General features: G+C 41.2%; 2 protein-coding genes across 5 annotated transcripts; one reads left to right on the top strand and one right to left on the bottom strand.

Annotated features, from left to right (window-relative positions):
• Window positions 1-329: 329 nt before the first annotated feature.
• Window positions 330-8,684, bottom strand: spint1a (serine peptidase inhibitor, Kunitz type 1 a). Of its 4 annotated transcripts, XM_034563348.1 has the most exons (11): window positions 8,427-8,683; window positions 6,919-7,763; window positions 6,349-6,506; window positions 6,075-6,216; window positions 4,024-4,191; window positions 3,463-3,510; window positions 3,227-3,358; window positions 3,043-3,093; window positions 2,721-2,891; window positions 1,503-1,562; window positions 330-1,248 (listed from the first exon to the last, which is right to left on the bottom strand). In XM_034563348.1, exons 2-11 carry the CDS (start codon window positions 7,325-7,327, stop codon window positions 1,064-1,066), a joined length of 1,524 nt encoding a protein of 507 aa, XP_034419239.1. In that variant the 5' UTR covers window positions 7,328-7,763; window positions 8,427-8,683; the 3' UTR covers window positions 330-1,063. The 4 variants fall into 4 exon arrangements, with proteins under 4 accessions (XP_034419239.1, XP_034419240.1, XP_034419238.1 ...); XM_034563349.1 differs by having other exon boundaries at window positions 3,227-3,355; window positions 6,919-8,684; XM_034563347.1 differs by having other exon boundaries at window positions 6,919-8,683.
• Window positions 8,685-12,087: 3,403 nt separating this feature from the next.
• zgc:162989 (uncharacterized protein LOC100037351 homolog) lies at window positions 12,088-19,052 on the top strand. Its single transcript, XM_034525705.1, has 4 exons — window positions 12,088-12,655; window positions 18,036-18,116; window positions 18,453-18,485; window positions 18,612-19,052. The coding sequence occupies exons 1-4, from the start codon at window positions 12,476-12,478 to the stop codon at window positions 18,678-18,680; spliced, it is 363 nt and encodes a 120-aa protein (XP_034381596.1). The 5' UTR covers window positions 12,088-12,475; the 3' UTR covers window positions 18,681-19,052.
• Window positions 19,053-23,960: the final 4,908 nt, after the last annotated feature.

Here is a 23,960-nt window from a genome sequence, read left to right as displayed (position 1 = left end):
GTCGCCACCTGCTGGTAATAAAGAGCAATGTGTCTGGATTATACATCTAGAATGGACGGCAATGTATACAATACAATATTATGTAAGAGCTTCACCTGAAAAGTAAAAAATACAACCGGTGTATTATATAGTACCTGTGTTACAGAAAAAATAATTAAATGGGCTTCTGAGGGAGGTTGGTAAAAAGTCAGAGGAAAAAAAAATACAGTCCCAAGTACATTTTGATTTAATATATTTATTTTGTATAAACAATATGATACTGCTAAAGTCACAGAAACCTATATAATGTCATTTGTACAAAAACACAGCTAGGAGGCTTTTTAAAAAGGAATTAATAGGCATTATAAGATGTCGGCATTATGCTTGTCTGAAAAATCATTGACAAAAAAAAACAAAACAAGTAAAATATTACTTTCTTAAAATTGTAAGATTATGTACAACATTATGCAGGTATGTGTAACACAATGTAACAATGGTTTCTAAACAGGATCAAAATTAATTTGACAGAGTGAAGAAGCTGGCGGGGCAGGATTGTGAGGGGATCTTCAAAATACATGACATATAGACAAAGATTCCCAGAGCTCTTAAGGGACGCACAGGAATCTAAACTCTTACTTAAAAGTAACGGACCAATGTGGACCTAGTGACAATAAGAGCTCTTCACTAAGAACAATCAGATTGTTTAGAAAGGAAGCAAATACAACAAAGTAGAACATATTTTGGAATTGAACCTGATTCAATGACATCCAGTGGCAATCTACCATCAAACTAAAGACAATCCTTCACTGTTAACCTGAGTGCAAACTGATACCAAACAATTCATTTTAACAGGACACTGCATTTAAAAACAAGCTAAAAGTCCAAATATAACATCACTGAAGACATTTGGCCTTCCATGTACATTACCCATAGAAAATACATCCATATATGGACAAAATAAAAAACACATCCCCTCCTGCATTCAAACTCAGGTCAATGGACATTGTTTCAGTGTACGACAACTGTGTCCAGCAACCAGTGTAATTCACAACCACGATGGGGGTCAAAGGTGAGGACTGAAGCATCAGTTGGGCTTGGTGGTGCTGTTGTAGACCAGGCGCTCTCTGTCCTCCAAGGTGACTGGGACAGTGTTGACGGGCACACGGTGGTGCTGTGAAGACTTCTTCTTGCCTTTCATGAGGCAGTACACCAGGAGGCATAGTAAGACGAAGATGGCAACACCCAGGAGGGCAGCTATAGCTATGATGCCTGTTAAATAAATGAAAACACTTTTTTTTTTAAAAAGGCATTAGAGTACACCGCATGAAAATAAATAGTGCTCTCAGAAACTCAGTGAACTGGAAAAGTGTGTTGGAGGAGACTGAAGTTTTGACAATATTACTGAATAGCAAAAAAAAAAAAAAGGAAGTCAAAGCTGATGGAGCTGCATAGATTCTTTAAAAAAAGGTATTATTAGAGCTTCTTTTTTAGTCTAGAATGAAACAATAAAAAGGAAAACATACCCGTTTGGCCTTCAGCCACTCTGCCTTCAAATCCCTTTTCTCTTGCAAACACATCCTTATCTGAAAAAAAGTAAAAAGACAGGATATGGTTTTAGACTTCTTACGTTGTAGATTGTCATAAACGAAATGTGAAAAAAACTTGTAAAAACAGTGCCCCCCAATTGGAGTGAAATTTACACATTTTGGTTAAATGGTCTAAAACATTACAATAAACATGAGCAAATATATTGATGTTATACATCAAATTAAACAGAACGTGGGCTACAAGATTGAACACCATAAGTAATATACAAGTGAAATATATGGTTTGGTACATGAGAAAATTCAAATTGCACAGATGGTGCCCAAATGGCCATTTTACATAATTAATCTGTACAAAAACCTCTCTAACTTTGTTCTGCTTCAGTTTTTCAAAGTCAAACTTTGCAGGGAGACTGGTCCCATATTGTGCTAAGATCTTGGTGGTTGTTCACCTTTGCTCTGCATCCTTCCAAGAGATAATAATCCTGAAAGTGCTTTTGTTTCCTAGGCGAACATGAAAATTAAATTGTTGCTGTGTTTCATCTTTATTTACTCTTAACCAGTAACACATATACTAATATGTACACATCTGAACAAAAGCTCACATGGGTTGCCTTTATTATAACACCAACATTATTTGAATAGCCTTTGTGGTTGCAGAAATACACCCTTTTTACTTTGGGTATGTTATTTTGAGCAGAAACCTGAAAAACAGGTTGGTTTTTAAAAGGTTAAAGAGAAATCTGGAGTCTTCTATGAGGTGAAATAATACAGGCAATAACATTGTTGGCCACTTGAGGGCAGCAGAAAGAAGCCATGAACACAACACAGCCTCACTTGTCAAAGAGTCCTCCAGCGATTTTGCAATATACTCCAAAACATTGTCAAACACACAGTGGACAGTAAAAAAAAAAAAAAGAAAAGATGAAATATGGAACATTCAGGTAGCTTTGCCATAATCATATCCTTGTAGTAACATCACGAAAAAAAAAAGAAAAAAAAGGAGCAACTATAACATATTTTAAAATGTTATAGTAGTTTCATTTCATAGAGTAAATTATGTCTAATAATTATGTAATAATTATTATCTTCATGTGCCTCATGTGTTTGTACAATGCATACCTTACTTGTACACAAAGGATGTTAATTTACCAGGATGCAAATATCTGTAAAGTCTTAATGTTTGTAACAACCCACCTGTTACCCCATGGCAAACTCTAAGACAGGACGCTTCAGAGTCAAATCTGTTCTCATTTCCTTGGCAGCCACCGTAGTTGAAGCGGAAGCAGCTCTCCTGGATGGGGTTGTAATACCACTTGGTTAGACTGTCCCTGCAGTTTCCAGTGTCAGGAAACGCTGTGCAGCGCACTGTGAACAACAATAAATGGGAAGGAGAAGAGAGATTGTAGGTTAGTATTAACAGATGACAAAAGCTTATAACACAAGTGACAAAGACCCTCATGCTAAAAAATGTGGAAAGCATAAACAAAATTTAAAAAAAAAAATATATATATATAACCTTTTTGTTCATTCACTGGAATCTGCAGCAGAATCCGAAAATTTTTGTTCACTAATAAGCACACAGGACATAACTCAAGTTAGCATTTCTTATATGGAGACCTTTTTATATATAATCATTGCTGCATTTATATTTCCATGAGCCTGTATGTAAATGAAGCCGAGTTTGCATAGTCACTGCTCACATTCATCACATTTCTGTTCATCTGAGCCGTCGCTACACTGTGGAGTCGAGTCACACTCCAGACCCGGAGTCAAACAGCAGCCGTTTGCACAGGTGAATTCCCCCACTGCACACGAGTCACCGCATCTTTCTGCTGTAGCACACAAACAAAGCGGGAATTGTCACCTTTGTATCAACTGATTAATGGAGTAGAGGAAATTGTGTCAGATGGTAAAATGTGTGGCACAGTTCACCTACCGTGAAGCTCAGGAATTGGCAAACCTCTGCCAGTTTTACCATTTTTTTCTGAAAGAAAAACAAAAAAATTAGAGTAACATTCAATCACTTTTTAAAAAATGAATTGAAGACTGAAGGAAGCTACTGAAGAGGTGTTGTTTTGTTCAGATTGAACCATGTTCATTAGCCAGTCCTAAAGGGCAGATCTTGTTGCCTTCGGACAGAGACAGGCTTATTGCAGTGTCAAACTGGTTCCTGGTCATTTATTTTTGCCATGCCAGCTAATGTTTCAACCACCTTCCCCCCAAATAAAAGTGTTAGATACCTATAGACGATATTAATGCCACCATGAGCAGAATTTGAACATTGTTGGCATTAGCAACCCCCATTAGTGGCATCAGCGAGAGACTGTGGAAGCTCATTCTGAAAGCAACCATAACCCACACCGATATTCACCATGATTGTATCATTAAAAGCCAGAAAAGGGTGGAGCCAGTTTCCTGCATATCTAATGTCACTGGGGTGAAAATAAAAACGTGACAACAGAGTTAATTAAAGTATAAAAGCTCATGGCACATATACCTGAGCCGTAGCAGGCGTTGGTGCACTCATCCTTGTTGAGATAGTTGTTGAGATTCTCCCTGCAGCCCCCAAACGTGAACTTCTCACACTTCTCTGAGGCAGCATTGTAATGCCAGCGAGGGAAGGAACCGCGGCACGGCCCAATCTTCATCGGAGCCATACAGTGGTCTGGTGGGACACAACATAAAAGGATTAGGTTTGATTCACAGTTAATAATGGTAACTGCGAGTCAATGATTTAATTTCCCCGCACACCGTGAGGTCACGTACATGGTTATGTCAGCGGAGCAACAACTACGCTTCAGTGAAGTGAGCTCTCTCTCTCACCAAGGCTAGATGGCAAAATACAGTTAGAAATGATCAAAGTTGTCTTGTGTACTTCTGCACAGTAATTAGGCTGGAGAATACTGATTTAATGTATGAGATGACTTCACCAGTCGCATGACAAAGTAAAACTTGTAATGGTCTCGTAGCAGACACCACTTCCTACTTGTGGTGTCCGTCTCAGGTGCAGACAGACTCATATTTACACATGCAGCAGTCTTTGATAGAGAAGTGCAGAAAAAGAGTTGCTTTGTTTCCACAGACACTGAGGTTAGAGAAGGCGATGCAAATTGTCTGCATGTGGTCTATGATACATAGTCTACGTATGACCAGAGTGCTCATGAACGCGACAGTCATTACATGCCGACTGCAGAATTAAACCAGGGACCGTAAGTTACACCTTCATGACCAAGTTATCTTGTCTGACTGTCATTTGAGAATGGGTTTAGTTTCTATTCAAACCATTCATTAAAGCATTGTGGTGTAAATGTAGCAGCATTGACATGTAGCCTCTGCCATGCATATTCCACAGGAGCACATTCCTCACACGACTCAGGACACAAGCTGTTAATCAGTAGTCGAGCCACGGAAAGGTTCAAAGGGATTTCTTGTCCTTAAGTCAATCAACCAACAAGCTGCAAATATACAGCCACAAGTTTATAGAACGTTTTCGAATGAGAAAATGTGTAATCAACACAGAAGGATTACAGCGGTGGCTGAAATGTTGTTTGCGTAACCCAAGCTGAAACCAGACAGACAGGTTTGAGTTGGGGGTGGAGAGAGTGGGACGGTACCATGAGAGCAGTAAAAGCCAACCGCTCTACTCACTTCCGTTTTCGGGGGAAACTAAATGTGCCAAGAGGGCTTCACCGCGCGTGGCTCTGTTTGTTTAAAGGGAAGCGACACCTATCCTCCATGTGACAAAAAGAGATTGCGTTTAAACAAAATGCCTTTCCACAACATGGATGGCTTTATTCCACATTACTGTGGTTCGGTTTCAGTATCACCCCAAAAAAAAAGATCAATCTGGTCTCATTTTCTCACAACATGAGCGTTTATCTTCCCGCTGTTACGTCATTCGGTTCCACAGGAATTAGGCGAGCATGCCACGACAGGTTTGATCAGCAACTACCAGGAACAAACAATGGATTGAGTTCCTTTGAAAAACTACCTCAGCCATGATATACCAGTTACAACATGTTCCAAATCTTACGATTTGTTGATTGTGTTAAAAAGAAAATGTCACCATAACAAATTTGACTAAAATATAAAAAGGTTTTGGGAATTTAACGATGTATATGAACAAATTACAAGCACCATCCTCTCTTACCCTTGTTCTAACATTGAATACAATGGAGGTGACACTGAGTAAGCCAAAAGAAGTGTCAAATAGTGGACACATGACTCATGCTTGTATATGCAGAGAAACTATGAAAACTAAGGGAAGGAACCGCAGCACGGCCCAATATATATATATATATATATATATATATATATATATATATATATATATATATATATATATATATATATATATATATATATATATTGATTTATTTTTTTGCAGAGAAACTATTAAAACTAAGACACCAACATCTGATATTAGAGATTGTATTTATAAACCAAGACTTGGATAGTCTTTTCCACGCATTCTAAGAAAACCTAATTGAAACAGATGTTCTGAATGAATGAATATGTTCAGATCGTGCTGAGCTCATAAATACTCACGCTCAGACTGCTCAGGAGTCAGGACCAGCACGGTGACCTTGGTTGAGTCAGACTGGCCGATGCTATCTGTGACTGTGAGCTGGAACTTGTACACCCCAGATGTCAGATTGGACACGATAATCTGGTCCTCAAAGTTGGTTTTCTACATGCCATGGATGACAGGGTTTTCTTATTTAAACAAAAGTTGACTTTCAAATTTAGTGATGGGCACACATAAAAAGCATGACAGTGGACATTTTAAATGCCGGGTTGGCATTACAGTATGTTAACTCACCTCAATGACAGCATAAGGATAACTGGTGAGCATTTGCCACTGGTAAGAGACAACCTGCTGGTCATCTTTGCTTTCTATGCCGTTCAAAGTCACGGTGTCCTGAGGCTGGACCACACGGTCCTGGCCTCCAAATGCCACCGGGGGACGGTCAGCGTCATCTGGACAGGGACCATGGGATAGGTGAGCAACAATTACAGAGCCAAATACAGTTGGAGTCCCACCTGGACTTACAGAGGAAACCTGAATCTGTACTCGGGGCCATAATGATCTGGCGTGTGTGAACATGTATATTAGAGGGTTGTTACCTGCGGCCTCGCTTATCCACATTACAAACTGTTTAAAGAAAAAACATTTTTAAGAATAACTAACTTACACATTACAGTTATTTCTCTTTGTAGACGTAAGCTCAAAACGGAAGAATGCAGGACATAATGACTATTGTCATCACACTGTAGGATCCCTTTCAAGGGCCCCGAACTGTAACATTAATCTCGACATGGATATTTAGTTTTTTTTAAAGAAAAGAAGAAAAAAAACACAGCTATGCTAATTAAAGATTTATTGACTTACTTCGGGGAACATCCAGTTCAAGGTAGCTCTCATAAACGGAGTCCAGGATGTAGTTGATGTATCCCGTCTTCCTGACGAAGCGGCAGGCGTACTTCTTCTTGTACAGACAATCGAAGAGAAAGCAGGACTGGACCGTGCCTTCCTCGGCTCCCCTCTCCATGAAGGCGACATTGCACCGCGGCTCTTTGCAGCAGGCGCTCATGCAGTCCTTGTGTCGATCCAACTTCGGCGACGAGATGAACGTCGCTCCGTCTTTCACGGACTCGTCTGCGTCGAGGACAAAGTCCTCCCGACCCTTTTTGAACCGGGCTAAGCATATCTCACCGGTCTCCTGTCCGCAAGTGGAGTCTATCAGCACTAGGAGCAGGAGCGCACACGCTCCCCATTGTGCTCGGAGGGGGGGATTCATCTGATACGTCCTTTGGAAGAGTTCCACACAAATTAAAAGCCCAGAGATTCCCTTTTACGACAGTAGCGAATACAAATACCACTTATTGTTGAACAATGTCTGTTTTTCCTCTGAGTGTTTTTAGGCCGCAAAGTTTCAAACACACTTTGCTTCTTCTCTCAAATCAAACCTTCAGCTCCGATACGCATCCAGAAAATGGTTCAAAACGTCCCCAAACGCTCTGCCGGCAGATCTGATCCTTTCCGACTCTGAAACTCACACGTTAGATGTCGACAAGAAACCTTGAGCAATCGACGACATTGCCCAGGTGACTCACCTGAGAGATACAGGAAGTGAAATTCTACTCCTGAGATGCCACTCCCTTCTGGCTGTTCACTGACGGGGGCTCGGAATAACACCAACAAAGCGCTTTGTGGAGTGTGACTGTGAAGCTCCACTGTTAACACACGGGGGAAATTACAACATCACCACAGTGTGAGAGGTGAGGGCCTTTTATAGAGAGGGGACTGCTTCCACGCACCCCACAGCTGTATAGTCTTCCACGCTGACGTGAATTCAGAACATGCTTACATTTCTTAATTTTTACAAGGTACAAAGGTTTTATTTGTGTACCCCAAAAAACGGGGATATTGTTAATATGTTTAGTGAGTGGACTGAACATCCACAATGAGCAATGAACTCGTCTGATTTTGATTGGGTCACAATGGAATAACCCACTGACGAATTAATCCTTTAAAGCCCTAAGGAATTAGTACTGACACTAACAGCTACGAGAGGACAATGGGAATATTGTACCCACTAAAGGTAATTAACACATATTGTACAATAAGCTTACTAAATAAAGCATGACCATGCTGAATTAAAAAGGCAACATGAAGTGTGAATATATGGATTATTTACTTTAGTATTATAATACATTGTCTTTATATAATAATCCTTTCTAATGTGTAAAAATAATAGAAATGATTATATTTTTGATAGAAATTAAATATCACAGCATAAACATAAAACCATCAATAAGATAACAAAACCAAAAACAACAACCATTAAATGCACACAAACCAAAGAATAGCGACAAGAGAAAGAAGAAGCATATAACCTGGTGGAAATATGAGCTGCGTTATACAAACAAATATGTCCAGTGGCCAGACACGAACGTGAATCTTGAAAAAATTCCAGCTTCCTGTGTCCTTGACTTCATCTGTCAACTTCTGCATCTTTAATCCAGAAGGTGGCAGTATGATCCCATGAAGAAGCAGCTGAGGGTGAACGCTTCAAAATGTTTTTCTCAAAACATTGTAAAACATGCTTTATGGCAATGTCTTTTCTCACATACATCATAACACGAGTTATGATTTAAACTAACATTCATCCCTAATCGCCTTCTCGCAATTGTAGTTGAACTGATGATTCATGCATTGAGTCATCCAATTATGAGTATTATAAGTATGTGATGAGTCATGAAGACAAACATTTAGACTACAGGAAGCAGGCAATGGTTGCTAAAATTATGAAATACAGCTGAATTGGCTTTATGATTTTGAATCAAACTTAATTCCAGGCATATATATATATCTATATATCTATATCCAGGCCCGGGGTGGGTAATCGGGAGAATCGGGAGAGTTCCCGGTGGGCCGCTTCACTGCTGGGCCGGTCGAGAATTTTATTTGTTGACATTTGTCACGTTAGTTTATCTTTGGCTGCTTATTTAAAACCTGTTGCCAGAAATTTGGGTGTAATGTTTGACTCTGAATTAAATTTTGAATCACAGATCAAAAAAATTGTCCAGTCCTGCTTCTTTCAATTAAGAATAATCTCACAAATCAAACCCATATTGTCACGCTCAGATCTGGAAAAAGCCATTCATGCACTCATTTTCTCTCGACTCGACTACTGCAACTCCCTCCTTTCCGGCATGAATCAAAAATCCATCTCCCGCCTCCAACTAGTCCAGAATGCAGCAGCTCGGCTTCTGACTGGTTCTAACAGACGGCATCACATGACTCCAGTCCTGGCCTCTAACAGACGGCTTCACATGACTTCCGTCCTGGCCTCTAACAGACGGCTTCGCATGACTCCCGTCCTGGCCTCTAACAGACGGCTTCACATGACTCCCGTCCTGGCCTCTAACAGACGGCTTCACATGACTCCAGTCCTGGCCTCTAACAGACGGCTTCACATGACTCCAGTCCTGGCCTCTAACAGACGGCTTCACATGACTCCAGTCCTGGCCTCTAACAGATGGCTTCACATGACTCCAGTCCTGGCCTCTCTCCACTGGCTCCCTGTTAGTTTTAGAATTGATTTTAAGATTTTGCTGCTCACTTTTAAAGCACGCCTGGGTCTGGCCCCAAGCTACATCATTGAAATGTTAGCCCCATATGAGCCAGCTCGCAGCCTTAGATCCTCCGGTGGGGCCTTTCAAGGCCCTTCAAGACTCTTCAAGGCCCTTCTGGCCGTTCCAAAGTCAAGGTTTAAATCAAAGGGTGACCGTGCTTTTGCCATCAGAGCCCCTCGACTTTGGAACGACCTACCTGAGGGGATAAGACTAGCAGAATCAGTAGCTTCTTTTAAATTACTTCTTAAAACCCATTTTTATAGAACTGCTTTTAAGTGATGTCGTCCTTTTATGCAGTTTCCCCTTGTTTCCCCTATTTTAGTTTGTCTGTTCTGCTTTATTTTGTATTTGTAATTTTCTATTCCTCTATTGTGTTCATTGCCTCATGTATTTTCTGAAATGTTTACTTGTATTGATGTTATGTTTTTACCTTGTAGATGTAGAGCACTTTGTAAACTCTGTTTTTAAAGGTGCTATATAAATAAATGTATTATTATTATTATTATTATTATTATTATTATTATTATTATTATTATTATTATTATTATTATTCTCTTAAAGTGGGCTACACACGTTCCGCATTCTGACACCACAGCCTCTGCATGGGTTGTACCATACGAGGAAGTTCTCCCCTCCCAAATAGAGTTGGGTCGGTCCGTAGACGGTCTTTTCCAAAAAGACTACGGATAGCTGGACCAGCCCGACCGCCGCGTTACGCGTCATGGAGGATGGACGGGAGGAAGAGGGCAGGAGGGGCTGAAAAAGCCAGGTTGAAAAAAGAAAGGCATTGGAGGAGGATGCTGCCAAATGTGCCAAGCTTACTGGTTTATTTTCAAGAGGACAAACACAAGAGGCAACTGGTAAAGAGAGACAAAGGCCTAATGATTAGCAACGTAACTATTCGGCTAACGTTGTAGCCTTGATTAATAGCCTTGTAGCGTTGTCAACCTATTCCCAAGCAAAATATTAAATTGAATTAAAATATTAGCCTTTTTATATCACCCAAAATATGGCGATCCATAGACTTTGCAAATATTATGCAAATATTGATATATAATATTGATATTGATATTGAAGTATGCAGTAATATGACTGCATTAATTTTTCTTTGTAGCTTCGGAGCAGCAGATAAGACTATAAGAAGTATACTGTACTGCGAGTTGAACTGTAAACATTAGTTCAATATGCCTCTTTGTTGAAGAGTGGGATATGTTTCAAATGTTTTATTTATTTATTTCTGCTTTAGTTAATTTATCAACCTATCCTTGTGGAATAGTGGAATGTTATTTGTTAACTTCTCATCTTAAGTGGATTATTATTGTTGTATTTAACCTTTACATTATTTGTTGGACCATGGTATTAATAAAAGCAGCAGGGTGATTTTGTTTGATTAAATAAAACATTGTTGTATCCTGTCAATGAGATCTTACATCATAAAACCGAAAAGGTCAAGCTCATCCACTGCCCCTGCTTTCCGTCTCTCCCCCATAGAAAGTGCCACCTGGCCAGGTGAGAAGACCTGACACAGGTCTCTCTGGTGCATGTCCCCCTTTTTTTTTTTTTTAGACAACCCGACTGTGCAGAGCCAAGCAGCATAAGACAAGATGAATGAATTTGTTTGTCTGGAAAGGTGAGCTGCTAGAGAGACTCAATAATTCAGTGTTTGTAACAGACGTTGGTGCATCAGTGGGTGAACACCGGCTGATTGATAGTTCCTGCCAAAACAAAAAACTGAACCCCATTATTCATATCGTAATAGGATCTGTGGAAACTCTGCAGCCCATTGTCTCCGTATTCTCAACGACAGGTACAACTATGAATTTTTGTCCGTGGGTTTATGTACTGCTGCTGATATTTGACTTCCCAAACAAACAATGATGGTTTCAGGACTTTTATTTTTACATTTGACTTCTAGACAGCCATAAATAGTGCTTTCCTACTCATCCTTTATTTATGGGTACGTAACCGAGGATGCCAATTTGACTTCAAGGCTTATTAAACGTACACCTGATAATGCCTGTTATAAAGGGCAATGCAGCTATCACACTAGAGGAACCCTGGCTCACCTGTCAGGGGGACCCAGCCTTTGTTGGAAGTGTTTGCAAACACAAGCGCCCATAACCAAACCCCTTTGACTTTGTGGGGAGACAAATACTTTGAAAATTCTTACTGAGTGAATATTAGGAAATGTGTGTGTTGCTACAGAGATGTTTCTGATGATAGGTATATCTACGAATCATATGATCGGAGGTAAAAAAACAACTATTTCTAGATATTGGGACGTCAGTAACACATGTGACATAACAGCCAGAGTAACCCTCCTAACTTGATTATTGTGGATGCCCTCTCACCCTTTCTCCCGATTTTATTGCTGCAATTGAACTGTGCTCTCTCACTTGCTATACCACTGAGAAAGAGAGCAACAAGCAAACACACACCATATAAAGTGCATGTGCACACACACAAATGCATGCGCAGACTCACACACACGGACAAAAGCATATCTCATTACCATCTTCCTGATAGTGCAGCTAGTGGGTGTTGCAAGAGGAGGAGGGAAGGAGAGCAAGACAGTGAGCTTCCGAGAGGGAGAGAGAGAGGACAGGCAGAGAGCCAGAGCCAGCTTTATAGAGAGGGAGAGCACAAACACTCAACAAGATTGTAGGAGATACGTGTGGGAACAGCAACACACTGGATAGAGACAGAGCAGGGTGTGCAAAACTAACGTGTCCGAGCCTGTCGGTCTGTGTCTGTGTGTGTGTGTGAGCTCTGTGTGTTTCCACGGTTCTCCTGAGGCCGTGGCAGCCATGGCGTCAGAGCCCAGCACCCAGTCCAGGGTGATGTTCCAAGCAGCGGACAAAACAGAGGAGCCGCCGCACCGCAAGCTGGGCAAACTGACAGTCAAATACAACCGCAAGGACCTGCAGAGGAGGCTGGATATCGAGGAGTGGATCGACGGGCAGCTGCACCTGCTGTTTGACTGTGAGGTATGGTAGGGCTGGCTCACACAGACACACTCAGGCGCACATCTGTTGGGTGCCTGAGGATGAGGTGAAGGAAAGGAGCAAGGGTGGCACTGAGCCGCTCACAAGGGCCTGTGAGGGGCTATTCGTCATGTATGAGAGATTACAGCGACCTAAAAGAGGAGTGTGAGGCAAGTCGCTTTGCTTCATAGCTGCAATTTTTGGCACTCAAGCCCTCATGTGTCATGAATCTCATATCAGCTGTGCGGTGTACTCCGCGGTGTTCTACCATAGCAATAAGATATGATGTCAGATTTGAGTCTGCATTTGCAAGCAGGTTGACGATGCAACACCGAGATCACTTTAAACACGGTTGCCATATGGCTACATTTGTGATTTAGATGTTCAGAAGTGGCTTTGTCCACAGTGTGAAGTTGAATAGATTCACGGATCAGTAACATCAGAAGCAAACCATATTGAGGAGCAACAGAGCAAAAGCACAACAACAATATCCCTGTAACTCTGTGATAAGCATGAACAAATTAAAGCCACGGGTATTTTTATTGTGAAATCCACTTCAGATATATGGTGTTAAATGTGTGTGCAGGGGATTATGTCGAGGCATCAGCTCTCTCTCTCCCTCTCTCTCTCTCTCTCTCTCTCTCTCTCTCTCTCTCTCTCTCTCTCTCGGCATCTACCCAGCATCCCAACCTTCATAACTGCTCCTGTACGGTGGGATGCAATCCAATTACGTCAGAGACTCCATATTGATTTGCTTGGCATCCGCTGAGGGGAAACCATGGCAACAGATGTCTCCTCACCCACATGAGGCGGCATGGCACCGTGGAATTAGGGGTGTATGTTAAGGAGCATGAGCTTCCTCATGACGATGCATATCTGTTGACAACACCTTCTCCGTTTCATGCCGGAGACGACAGAGACAAACTGGTTCTTGTTTAATTCTTGAACCAGCAGAGACCCCTTGGCTGTAGACGATCTGTAGCCACCTCTCTGTCTGGTATCCCCTTAAACTGCCAGGGGGCCTTTGCATATGGCATATCAAATGTCGCAGTATGTGAGCCTGCATCCACATCCATCTGACTGGCTGGCTGACATGGAAGTTTACAGACAATTATCCTAGACCAGTAGATTATAAAGGTTAAGCCTGGCTGGGCACATTTTAATACACTTTAGTTGCAGCTGACTGCTCTGCATATTTAATATTGTGCAACAATATTTCTCATCCCAATACTTACTTCATGAGCTTTATTCCATTTACATTCCAAGTGTTCTTCCCTGTTGTAATATATGTTAATATGCGTGTAAAGCAGAGGGTGGAATACATTACAGTAGTTGAAACCAGGACATGTGAAAACAGAATTGAAGTTGTTCTTTGTGTACTTGTGATGTTGTCCCAAAAACAGACTTCTATTATTTCACGTTTGCAGTAATTGGCGTTTCATGTTCTGGTTCTAACATGATCTAATATCAGGATGAATTCACAGCACAGATAGTGGATGTGCACGTGGCCTACTCACCTACTCAGCTGAATGATTGGATCTCAGTATGATTGATGAGATGATGAAAGATGCAATTGCTTTTGATTCAATCATGATAGTCTACATCTTTGCTGAAGGAAAAGGAGTGCACTACTCTCTGGACTGGATATTTGCATAAGCCACTCGTATGGAATCAGTCGTGGCTCGTCCAGGTTCACTGGCTAGTGTCATGAATTTTGCATGGGCTCAGGGGAAGGTAACTCTGTTGCTTCTCCGAGTCGTCCGCGTGGAAGCATTTACCATCAGTCCCCTGTGTCACCACCTGAATTATTTAGCCGCATCTCTAATTCATACAAGTGCTGCCTCGGTCTGGAGCGGTCAATTTTTTTGCAAACTTCACACCTTTTGAGAAATAATAAACAAAAAAAGAGGGGTGACAGACAGCTCTCCCTTAGACTTGAAAATGTTGAGCAATGTTTATATCAGTGATTTCCTGCAATGACACCTAACTATCAGGACTTTTCAGTGAATGACTGTTTTGTATAAATGTATAGACCGCAGGACATTAAAATACATTTATATTGATAAATATGGATGAATGTATTGCAGGCTAAGATTGATCCCATCATGTTTTAGGAATTGGCCCTCTCTTATCGTATATAACTGAACAACAGGATTTGTATCTTTACCCTCTGTTTCCCCTCTTTAAACTGACTCAGTCTGTGAAGTTCATGGATATTTTAAGTGTGTGCAGCTCGTGCCTCTGGCAGGAAAAGGGAAGGGGCTGATAACTGATAAGTTAAACATGCACGGGCATCTTCTCCAAACAGCTAGATTTCCTGGGCATGGTTTCCTTCACGTTATCATCGCAAACACATGTGTGTGTAATGGAACCACCGATGTTCTGTTGTAGTATTTTCCAACGCCATAGGTCAGTGAACTACAAACTACATGACTTTCACTGTCAACAACCTTTAATGGAATAGTTCAATATTTTTAGAAATGCCTTTTTATCTGAATTTTATGAGAAAATCAGAGACTCTCATATCTGTCCGTTGAATATGAAGCTACATCCAGTTGGTTAGCTTAGTTTATGTAGAGCATGAGCATTTCCAGTTCTCTTCCTGATAATTGGTTTATTATAACTTAAAATGTGCTTTGTGGAAATGCGGCCACCTGGAAGTGATAGAGTGAAGAGGATCTTCATCTTCTGATGAAATATTGTGATAACCTGCTCAATAGATGTTGGACTGGACATTGCACTTAACTTAACTTTTGTCTTGGTGGTGGGTACTCATGGTCCTCATCATCCGTAAATATTTAGTATGTACTGAAACGGACATTCTGGCTTTCAGTCTGGTTTCCAATATGACTTAAGCAAGTTTTGACCTGAGGGTTGCTCTAGATGACCAGTCAGGGGGTCACCAAAATCATTAGGAACTATCTTTGGAGGCCATGCCATGCTTATCAATACTCACTGTCATCACAGTGTTACTAGTTCAGAAATCTTCAGTTGCATGGGCTGACTGATTGATCAGTATCGTTATCCTTCAGGCAATTTTAGTAAATGTCATGTATATTTATAGCACTACCCTAAACAAAGTAACAACACATTTTCTGAACAATCATCAAATCAAACAGACAAAGATATACAAGTTATTGTTGAAATAAATAAAACCTGTTTAAAAATGGATGAACACATTTATATGATCACGCTTGCCTACTTACTGAAATGTGAGTTCCAAACAAAAGAAGTCACGATAGGAAAAAACCAGGTCACCTCATGATGATGATGATGAAACATTTCTGATTCTGAATCATAAATTCTAGTGGAGGTCATCTGCTCTCCACAAAATCAAACTGCTTATCCAGAATACATCTGTATTGTCTAAAATGACAATCCCCAGGAGCCACTTCGATGTTCATGAATTCCAACATTAGTGACAACATTTACTTTAGCTTCAGTCCATTGCTTTTAAACTTCCAACAAGTGCTGTTGAGATATTTCTGCCCAGAGGCCTCATTAAAATGATGTTTTCCGCCAACAATGAAGGTAACTCTCAGCAAGCTAGAAAATGTGACTGCCTACAATATGAAATACTGAAAAGTTAGTCAAAGGGTCATCGTATTTCTTCATGATGAATGCACATTTTCCTCTTACTGGTATTCAGAGGTGCTCTGCATGGTCCTGCTGTCACAAGCAGACTGTGCAGGGTTTAAACTGAAAAAGGACTAGTTCAGAATTATATATACAGTATGTACATTCATCACTTGCAATTTACTTTGGTCATTTTCACAACATGCAATAATGAAAATAATTCTGACTTATTTCATTTACATTTACCAAACTGTTTGAGGATTTGGCCTTACCATCATAAACATCCAGCTAAGCACTCTACGAAGTCACGACTGTTTGCTGTCCTGGCTCCTCGATGGTGGAACGAGCTCCCCATTGACATCAGGACAGCAGAAAGTCTCTACATCTTCTGTCGCAAACTAAAAACACATCTTTTTCGACTATACCTTAAATAGGGAGGGTAGAGCCGTAGTAGCACTTTGGTAGCACTTAAATGTCTCTTACTGATAGCACTTTGTAGTTTAACTTTATTGATGAAATTGTACTTGCTTGATTCTTGTTGTTCTGAGTTTGGACTCATGGTTTAATGCACTTATTGTAAGTCGCTTTGGATAAAAGCGTCAGCTAAATGACATGTAATGTAATGTAATGTAATCCACAGCCTAACACAGTAAAACTGGTAAACAAAGTACAGAAATGTACAGGATGGACAAAGAAAAGCACCCAGACCTGCGTGTGTCATGCAGACATCAGCAGAATCACACAGGATCCACACTGGCAGCATGTATCAATTAGAGTGGGACACAGGGGATTCTGAAGGTGGGCCCATCTAGTCCGCCACTCAGCATTTCCACATGAGCCCCATCCGTACCAGCCATGAAAACTCACCAACCGGAAAATATTCCTCTTAAAACGAGGCTCCACTTGTGTGCACCTGCTGACTCTGGATATCTTAGGGTTAAGGATTCCTCCAGTGAGCACTGTTCTTTCCCTCTGAAAATGTAGTTAGAAGGTGAGGATAAGCGATTGTGATATCATTTGATTACTTTGCTATATTGCTTTTTATAACTGACGACTCTGTGCCCTTTTTCTTTTATTGCAAACTTTACACAAGGTTGGCATTAATCTTTCAATGTGCTGCCGACCATTGTTTAATTAAGGCTCACATTTTGGAAAAAGGGGTTTGTATGGATTTAGACCTCAAGTTCATATGTTAGCCTGCCCTTCGGTTAGTGTTTTAACTCACAATGTGAGACAACCTAGCTGAATGAATATATTCTTTGGAGAACATTTAAACTAGAAATAATCTCTCAGTAATGGCTGAGATAAATGCTAGCTGGGTAAACCATCCATAAAATCTGGCAGAGGCATATTGCAAGTATAGCCCCCTGGAGCCTTTTTGCCTTCATGGCTCAGTGCACTTCAGCATTGCTTTTGTGTGCACCACCAATACTATCATTGTTATGAGAAATGATTATGGAAGAAAAGTGTTTATTCTTATTACAACAATACAGCCGACACTATTAACTCGGGTGATCCATTTACCTATGAAAGTATTGTGCTGACTCTTGAAACGAGACAATACAACACCTTATATAGTGCTGTGCTTCAATGAAATCCTTGCCATGTTGCATCACATCTTACACTTTCTTTTCCTTCTGAATGACTGCTCAGTGTTGTAATCTTACCACTGCGAGTAAAAGGATGGCAAGAGGTCCACTTTATCCAGCGTTTGCAAGAGCTTTTGGAGCATGTAGAAATACAAGTGTGGGCAATAGAGGAACAGAGGAATACTGCCTTATACATTTGTTTCTCTCTGCTTTCACAGGAGGAAGAGATTCCAGAGTTAGAGATTGACATAGATGAGCTCCTGGAGTTGGCAGACGAGGGCCAGAGAACACGCCTGCAGGTAAGATTGTGCAAATGAACGTAAAAACAATGACATGTGAGTCACTCTTCACATTGCATCTCTAGCTATTTCTACATTCAGTCATTTATTGCTTCATGGAACAGCTGCTGTTCTCCAAACAACGGACAATGCGTGTCACAGGAATCCAACTTTAAGTCCAAAGAGTTTGAACTTTTCAACACCATGATACCTGGGTACATAACTAACTATTTGCAATGTGGGCTAATAGTTTAACAATCACGTGTCCCTTGCTGGAACCCAGTGTTGCAATGTTTGCACTGAAAAAAGTAATGTTGTTCGTGAGCCTATATGTGCTTGTTTTCTTTTCTTTGTTAGGAGCTGTTGCAGGAATGCGGAAAGCCAAAAGAGGTGAGACAAAGAATAACTTTGAAAACCAAACACAAGCATTTAAAGATTTTAACAAAACATGTATTGCTTGTTTGATGTTAGTGTGTCAGTGTCTAGTCTGTAACAGTTACTTCATCTTCCCTTCAGGATTTTATCAACGCGCTGCTCTACAGGATAAAGGGTCTACGCAAAATGTCAGGTCCCTTGAAGAAATAAATATAGGTCAAATAAAGAAATGAGACAATGTGGATGGAGCCTCTTATCTTCCCATCTCCCATGCGTAACATGTGAGGGACTCTTCCTGCCCTCTGCACTCCCTCTCGGGTCAGCATCAGTCTTAACAGGGCAGTCGGCTTTTGAATGGATTTTAAAAATGTGTATTTCACTTTAAATGACCGACTGCTATAACATGTTGTCTCCCATAGAACATACCATTAATGCACACATGTGCTAAAAGTTGTACTATTACTATGTACTATGTACTTATTTGTGTAAGACTGTACATTTTCTGTTGCCTATTTATGTACATAACTATTTTCTTTCTGTTAACAGTGTTGTATGTCAAAATAAAATGGAACATTTTCAAGATACGGCTGTTGATGACTTATCAAAAGGGTTACGTCTGATTTTCAACAAAGTGAGTGACCCACAGTCTGGTATCATACGGTATTATTCATTCCACAGATACAAATAATTATTGACATGTCGATTGCACCCATCAGTTTAGAATACCAATTAAACTGTTCCCATATTTGGCCTTTATTACTACTTTAAAACACGTATTTGCCTTTAAAGAATGATTATGTCCTGCTGCCCAGAGACAATAGAGACTTAACTAAAGCACGGCTTTCAGCATGTCATTCCCAGAATATAAGCTTCTGTTTTCTGGTGTATATCTTTCCAGACAAGGATGAAAACAAAGTAGATGTTGACGTGTCAAATCTAGGAGTAAACACAGTGAAATCAGCAGCAGGAAGGACCATTAAGTATACATCCATTATCCTCCTCCATTTCCTGTCTGTGATGCGTGTTTGACATGGCCAGACAAGCCAAACACAGTAAAGGCCTCCATGCAAACCTTAATGGAGCAAGCCCCAAGAGGAAAGTGCAATTATGGTTTCTCCTCAGTTTGCTTGACAGTAATGCACACTGATGAAACTGCACTTCGGCCTTCTCTCTGTCATACGCAGAGGGTCTTTCGGCTGAGGGCTGCATTACAGTAATTTCCTTGGTTTGCCCCACTTCCACTCTTGCTTCTCTGACACGGAGGCCATCTCTAATGTAAGACTGCACTTCTATCAGCCTGGAACATTTTTGTTAAGTGATGATATCACTGACTGATTCAGGGTTAAAAAAAAATGTTTTAAATGTGTGACATATCCCATGACATGTGTGTATCCTTTATAATGGAATTGCACATAAGGACAAGAAAGGCAACCAACATGTCACACTTGCAGCCAAACGTAGATTACATGAGTGACTGCAGTGCCTGCCAAAAGAAAACAAAGCCCTCAGTAATCCTTTTACACTCACTCCTCTGTACTTGATCAGTCCAGAGCTGACAGTAGTCTGGGATTGAACTTCATACCAGATGAACTTGTGATGTGTCTGCTTTTTGTGTGTGCTGTGTTTTTTATCAAATGGTGAAAGGTGCAAAGAAGTGCAAAGTGCCTCACAAAGACGAGATCCTCAATGTGGCACTGGCACCACAGTGGCAAGTGTGTGGCAGGCGTCAGTCAGGTGTCAGGACAGTGGCAAGCGATCGTTCGACACCCGTCAAGAAGCTGACAAACTGAACACCCATTGTTGTTACGACAGGTCAGCTGCCGTAAATCAGTTGTATGATCATAGAATGGATTTTAATTCAGTCACAGAGGAGCTGCGTTTTTTGTCAATACCTAAGTGTACAGATAGATGGATGGACAGATAGATAATGATGGCCTTATTGTAGACTTAATATTTACAATATGCAATTCTGCTGTACTATACTGAATATTGTTATAATGTACCAGCGTTTTTTAATTTGTTTTAATTTTGTACAATTCTTATCATATCACGTTATACCACCACAATAATACGTTACCTTGACTGCACTGTCTAAGCACAACACTGGAATTATTTTTCTAACAGGTAAACCTGAACATGCATACTGAAGTGTAACAACGATTATAACCGCACAACTATATAGATTCTAATAGGAGGATAAACTTTTTTTTCTACACGTAGATCTTGAACCCTTGAATTGAACAGGACTCATTGAAATCAGATGGGTGGGAAATGTCACTCAGCAACGGTGCGAATAAGTCGATATTGTTATGGTTTGTCTCTGACCCCAAGCGCACGACAACAGCAAGGTTTAGTTCTAGCCGAACACACGGCGTAGTTTATTGAGCACAACAAGTCGCTTAGAAAAGAAACACAAAAAACTCAAAGTGTCCCCTTAGTCCACGGGTGATCGAACATCAAACCCCAAAAAATCCAAGAAAATACTCCACACAAAAAAAGTCAGCAAAGACACGAGGGAAAGTTCAGTGACGACACCAGGAGGAAAGTCCACGGACATCATGGCACGAACTCGCAACGTCAGCACAGACAGTCCTGATCTTTATCCCCCCGAATACAACGAGCTGACGAGCTGCAGCCGTGGGACGAGCTGAGTGGCTTCAGGTGTGAGTTGGAGCGCCCCTGGCTTGTCCCCGCCTCCAAGCCCGTAGCTCCCTGGCAGCGCTCTGAGGTACCGGGTGTCACTGTGTGAACGGGCTGAGGAGGGAGTCCGGCTGGCTGAGTCCTGACAGATATATGGAGCTTAAAACTGTATGCCTGTGTTGAGCAACCAGGTTAAACTTTATTTAGAAATTGACTTTATTGAAATACTTCCGCTAACAACATTATGATTTAGGCAGTTTAGAAACAAAAAGGAACAAAGGTGCATTCTATACTAATTGTTAGGCCTACTTTAATAATCAGCTGCAATATAAACAATGAAAAGTGTTTTCACTTTTTCATGGCATCTGCAGATTGCCAACTTACACTGATAAGTGGTTATGCCTAAATGTTAGAATGAGTTTTTCCAAAATAAAAGTCGGATAATATCTCCACTCTCCTTATATGTCAGTAGGTGCCAAGAGCTGCCAGTGCCAGTAGTTGTCTCAGGAGTGCCACTAGGTGTCAGATAATTGCCACTAGTCAGAGGAGTGTGCCCCCCTGTCAAACATACGCTAGCTATTACGTTAACTTTGTTCAAAGCTTTTTTGTCACAGTTGATAAGGACAGAAATCTGGTTCATCAAATAATTGTGAGCTGCTAAGAACATGTGTGATATATGTGGTCTCTCAACTGGTCTGGGGCAGTGGTTCTCAACTGGTCTGGCTGCGGGACCCACCATCCCCCGTGAATGACAAGCATTCGACGAACATTTTCAACTTCTCAAATTGATTTAATGAAAAGATGGTGCAGTTTGAACCTGGGACAAGAGGTAATTCATAACTATTCAGTAACGTCAGCCTTTTTCAACAGACTCAACAGTGCTTTCATGCACAAACATGAAATGAAAAAGTCCAACTACTGAGAAGTAGTTTCAAAAAGACTAACATGATGTAACTTTAGCTGAGAATACTCACTCACTGAACCTATAACAACCGACGCTGCACTATGAAAACAAATCAGTGTCTTAAGCAGCTTTTATCCACAAACTCAAAATAAATTAAACTAAAAGTGTGATTAAAAAAGTATACAAAATGAACTGTTCTTCTTATCAGTAGGTAAATACTGAAAAACATCCATCCATCCATCCATCCATTATCACCCGCTTATCCGGGGTCGGGTCGCGGTGGCAGCAGGTTCAGCAGGCCGACCCAGGCTTCCCTCTCACCCGCAGCACTTTCCAGCTCATTCTGGGGGATCCCGAGGCGTTCCAAGGCCAGCCGGGAGATATAATCCCTCCAGCGTGTCCTCGGTCTTCCCCGGGGCCTCCTACCAGTTGGACGTGCCCGGAAAACCTCTAATGGGAGGCGTCCAGGAGGCATCCTGACTAGATGCCCGAACCACCTCAGCTGACTCCTTTCGACACGAAGGAGCAGCGACTCGACTCCAAGCTCCCCCCTGATGTCCGAGCTCCTTACCCTATCTCTAAGGCTGAGCCCGGCCACCCTACGGAGGAAGCTCATTTCGGCCGCTTGTATCCGAGATCTCGTTCTTTCGGTCACGACCCAGAGTTCGTGACCATAGGTGAGGGTTGGAACGTAGACCGACCAGTAAATGGAGAGCTTTGCCTTCCGGCTCTACTGAAAAACATTGTGCTTTAAATTAAATGAAGCAGCACTCACTTCAACCTGAGGTGGAACACTGACATAGACCTGAGTCTGGAGGAATTCATAACGGGAGAACTGGGAATGTTTTTTGCACTGCATTGCAGTCAATACACGGACGCGCATTGGATGCGGAAAATTCGGGCGAAACATGTGTGTGAGGACTGCGGTCATGTGAGCCGGCATCCGCGGATACTCCGCCGCTTGAAATGTAATGCACCTCTATTCATGGTGTTACGGTACGGAGGCTTGTATGGCCCAAAAGCACGGAGATAGACCCTTATTTAACAATGTGTTGTCCAATTTGATATAACAAGTCAAAAACAACAATATTTTGGACATTATATTAAATAATATTTTAATAACATATGAAGTTACACTACTGTACTGTTTTTAATTGAAAGTCAGCTCAAATTCAATGATTATATATTCATAATTTCACAATATTATGTGTGTGAGGCTGTGTCGATAAAGCCTCTCAGGTTGAGACATCACTGATGTCATGCCATTGTTGAATCGGAAACTATGGAGGATAAGTTGATAGTCTGGAAGTGGCCGTCATCCAGATGCAGTTCCTGGAGAAGCTGTATGTGTGCGGCTACGGATTTAATATATAATATTAATATCAAGAACCAGACACAAGGGCGTTTGATGTTCCGAGGTTTGTGGGATTTCCACAAGATGTACAAAGCAGAAATAGTGGTTATTTCTTCCATGGTGGACGGCGGAAACAAACTGTTTTTATGGCGATAAGCCACTCATCCTCTCCGTCACGAATGAAGCGAATGGAAGCTATTATATCAAGTAAGTAAACAGAAGCAGTTTTTGGGGTGTATGTGTCGGGGGCTTTTATTGTGAAGGGAATAACGGAAAGAGAAGATAAGTAATGTTTGAAGATGAAAGGCGGTACAGAGAAAGGCGGCTCAGATGACTCAACTAAAATTATAAATATGCTCCAACCGGACACCTCAAAGCTACTACTTTATATAAGACTGTGTTTTGTAAGAGTTTTTGTAATTAATTTGTGGCGGACCACTGGGCAGGTCACATGTATCACAGCCATCACGGGAGACAGCGCCTGTGTATATGGATATTCCTCGTGATGTTGTTTTTGATTGACAGTTAACCTGAAGATTCCATGGTTGCCATGATTCCGACCTATGAGTGAGGTCAGGGTGCCGAGTATCAC

This window comes from Cyclopterus lumpus, chromosome 22, assembly GCF_009769545.1.
Source record: "Cyclopterus lumpus isolate fCycLum1 chromosome 22, fCycLum1.pri, whole genome shotgun sequence".
NCBI lineage: Eukaryota > Metazoa > Chordata > Actinopteri > Perciformes > Cyclopteridae > Cyclopterus > Cyclopterus lumpus.
This window is presented reverse-complemented; position numbering and strand designations above follow the sequence as displayed.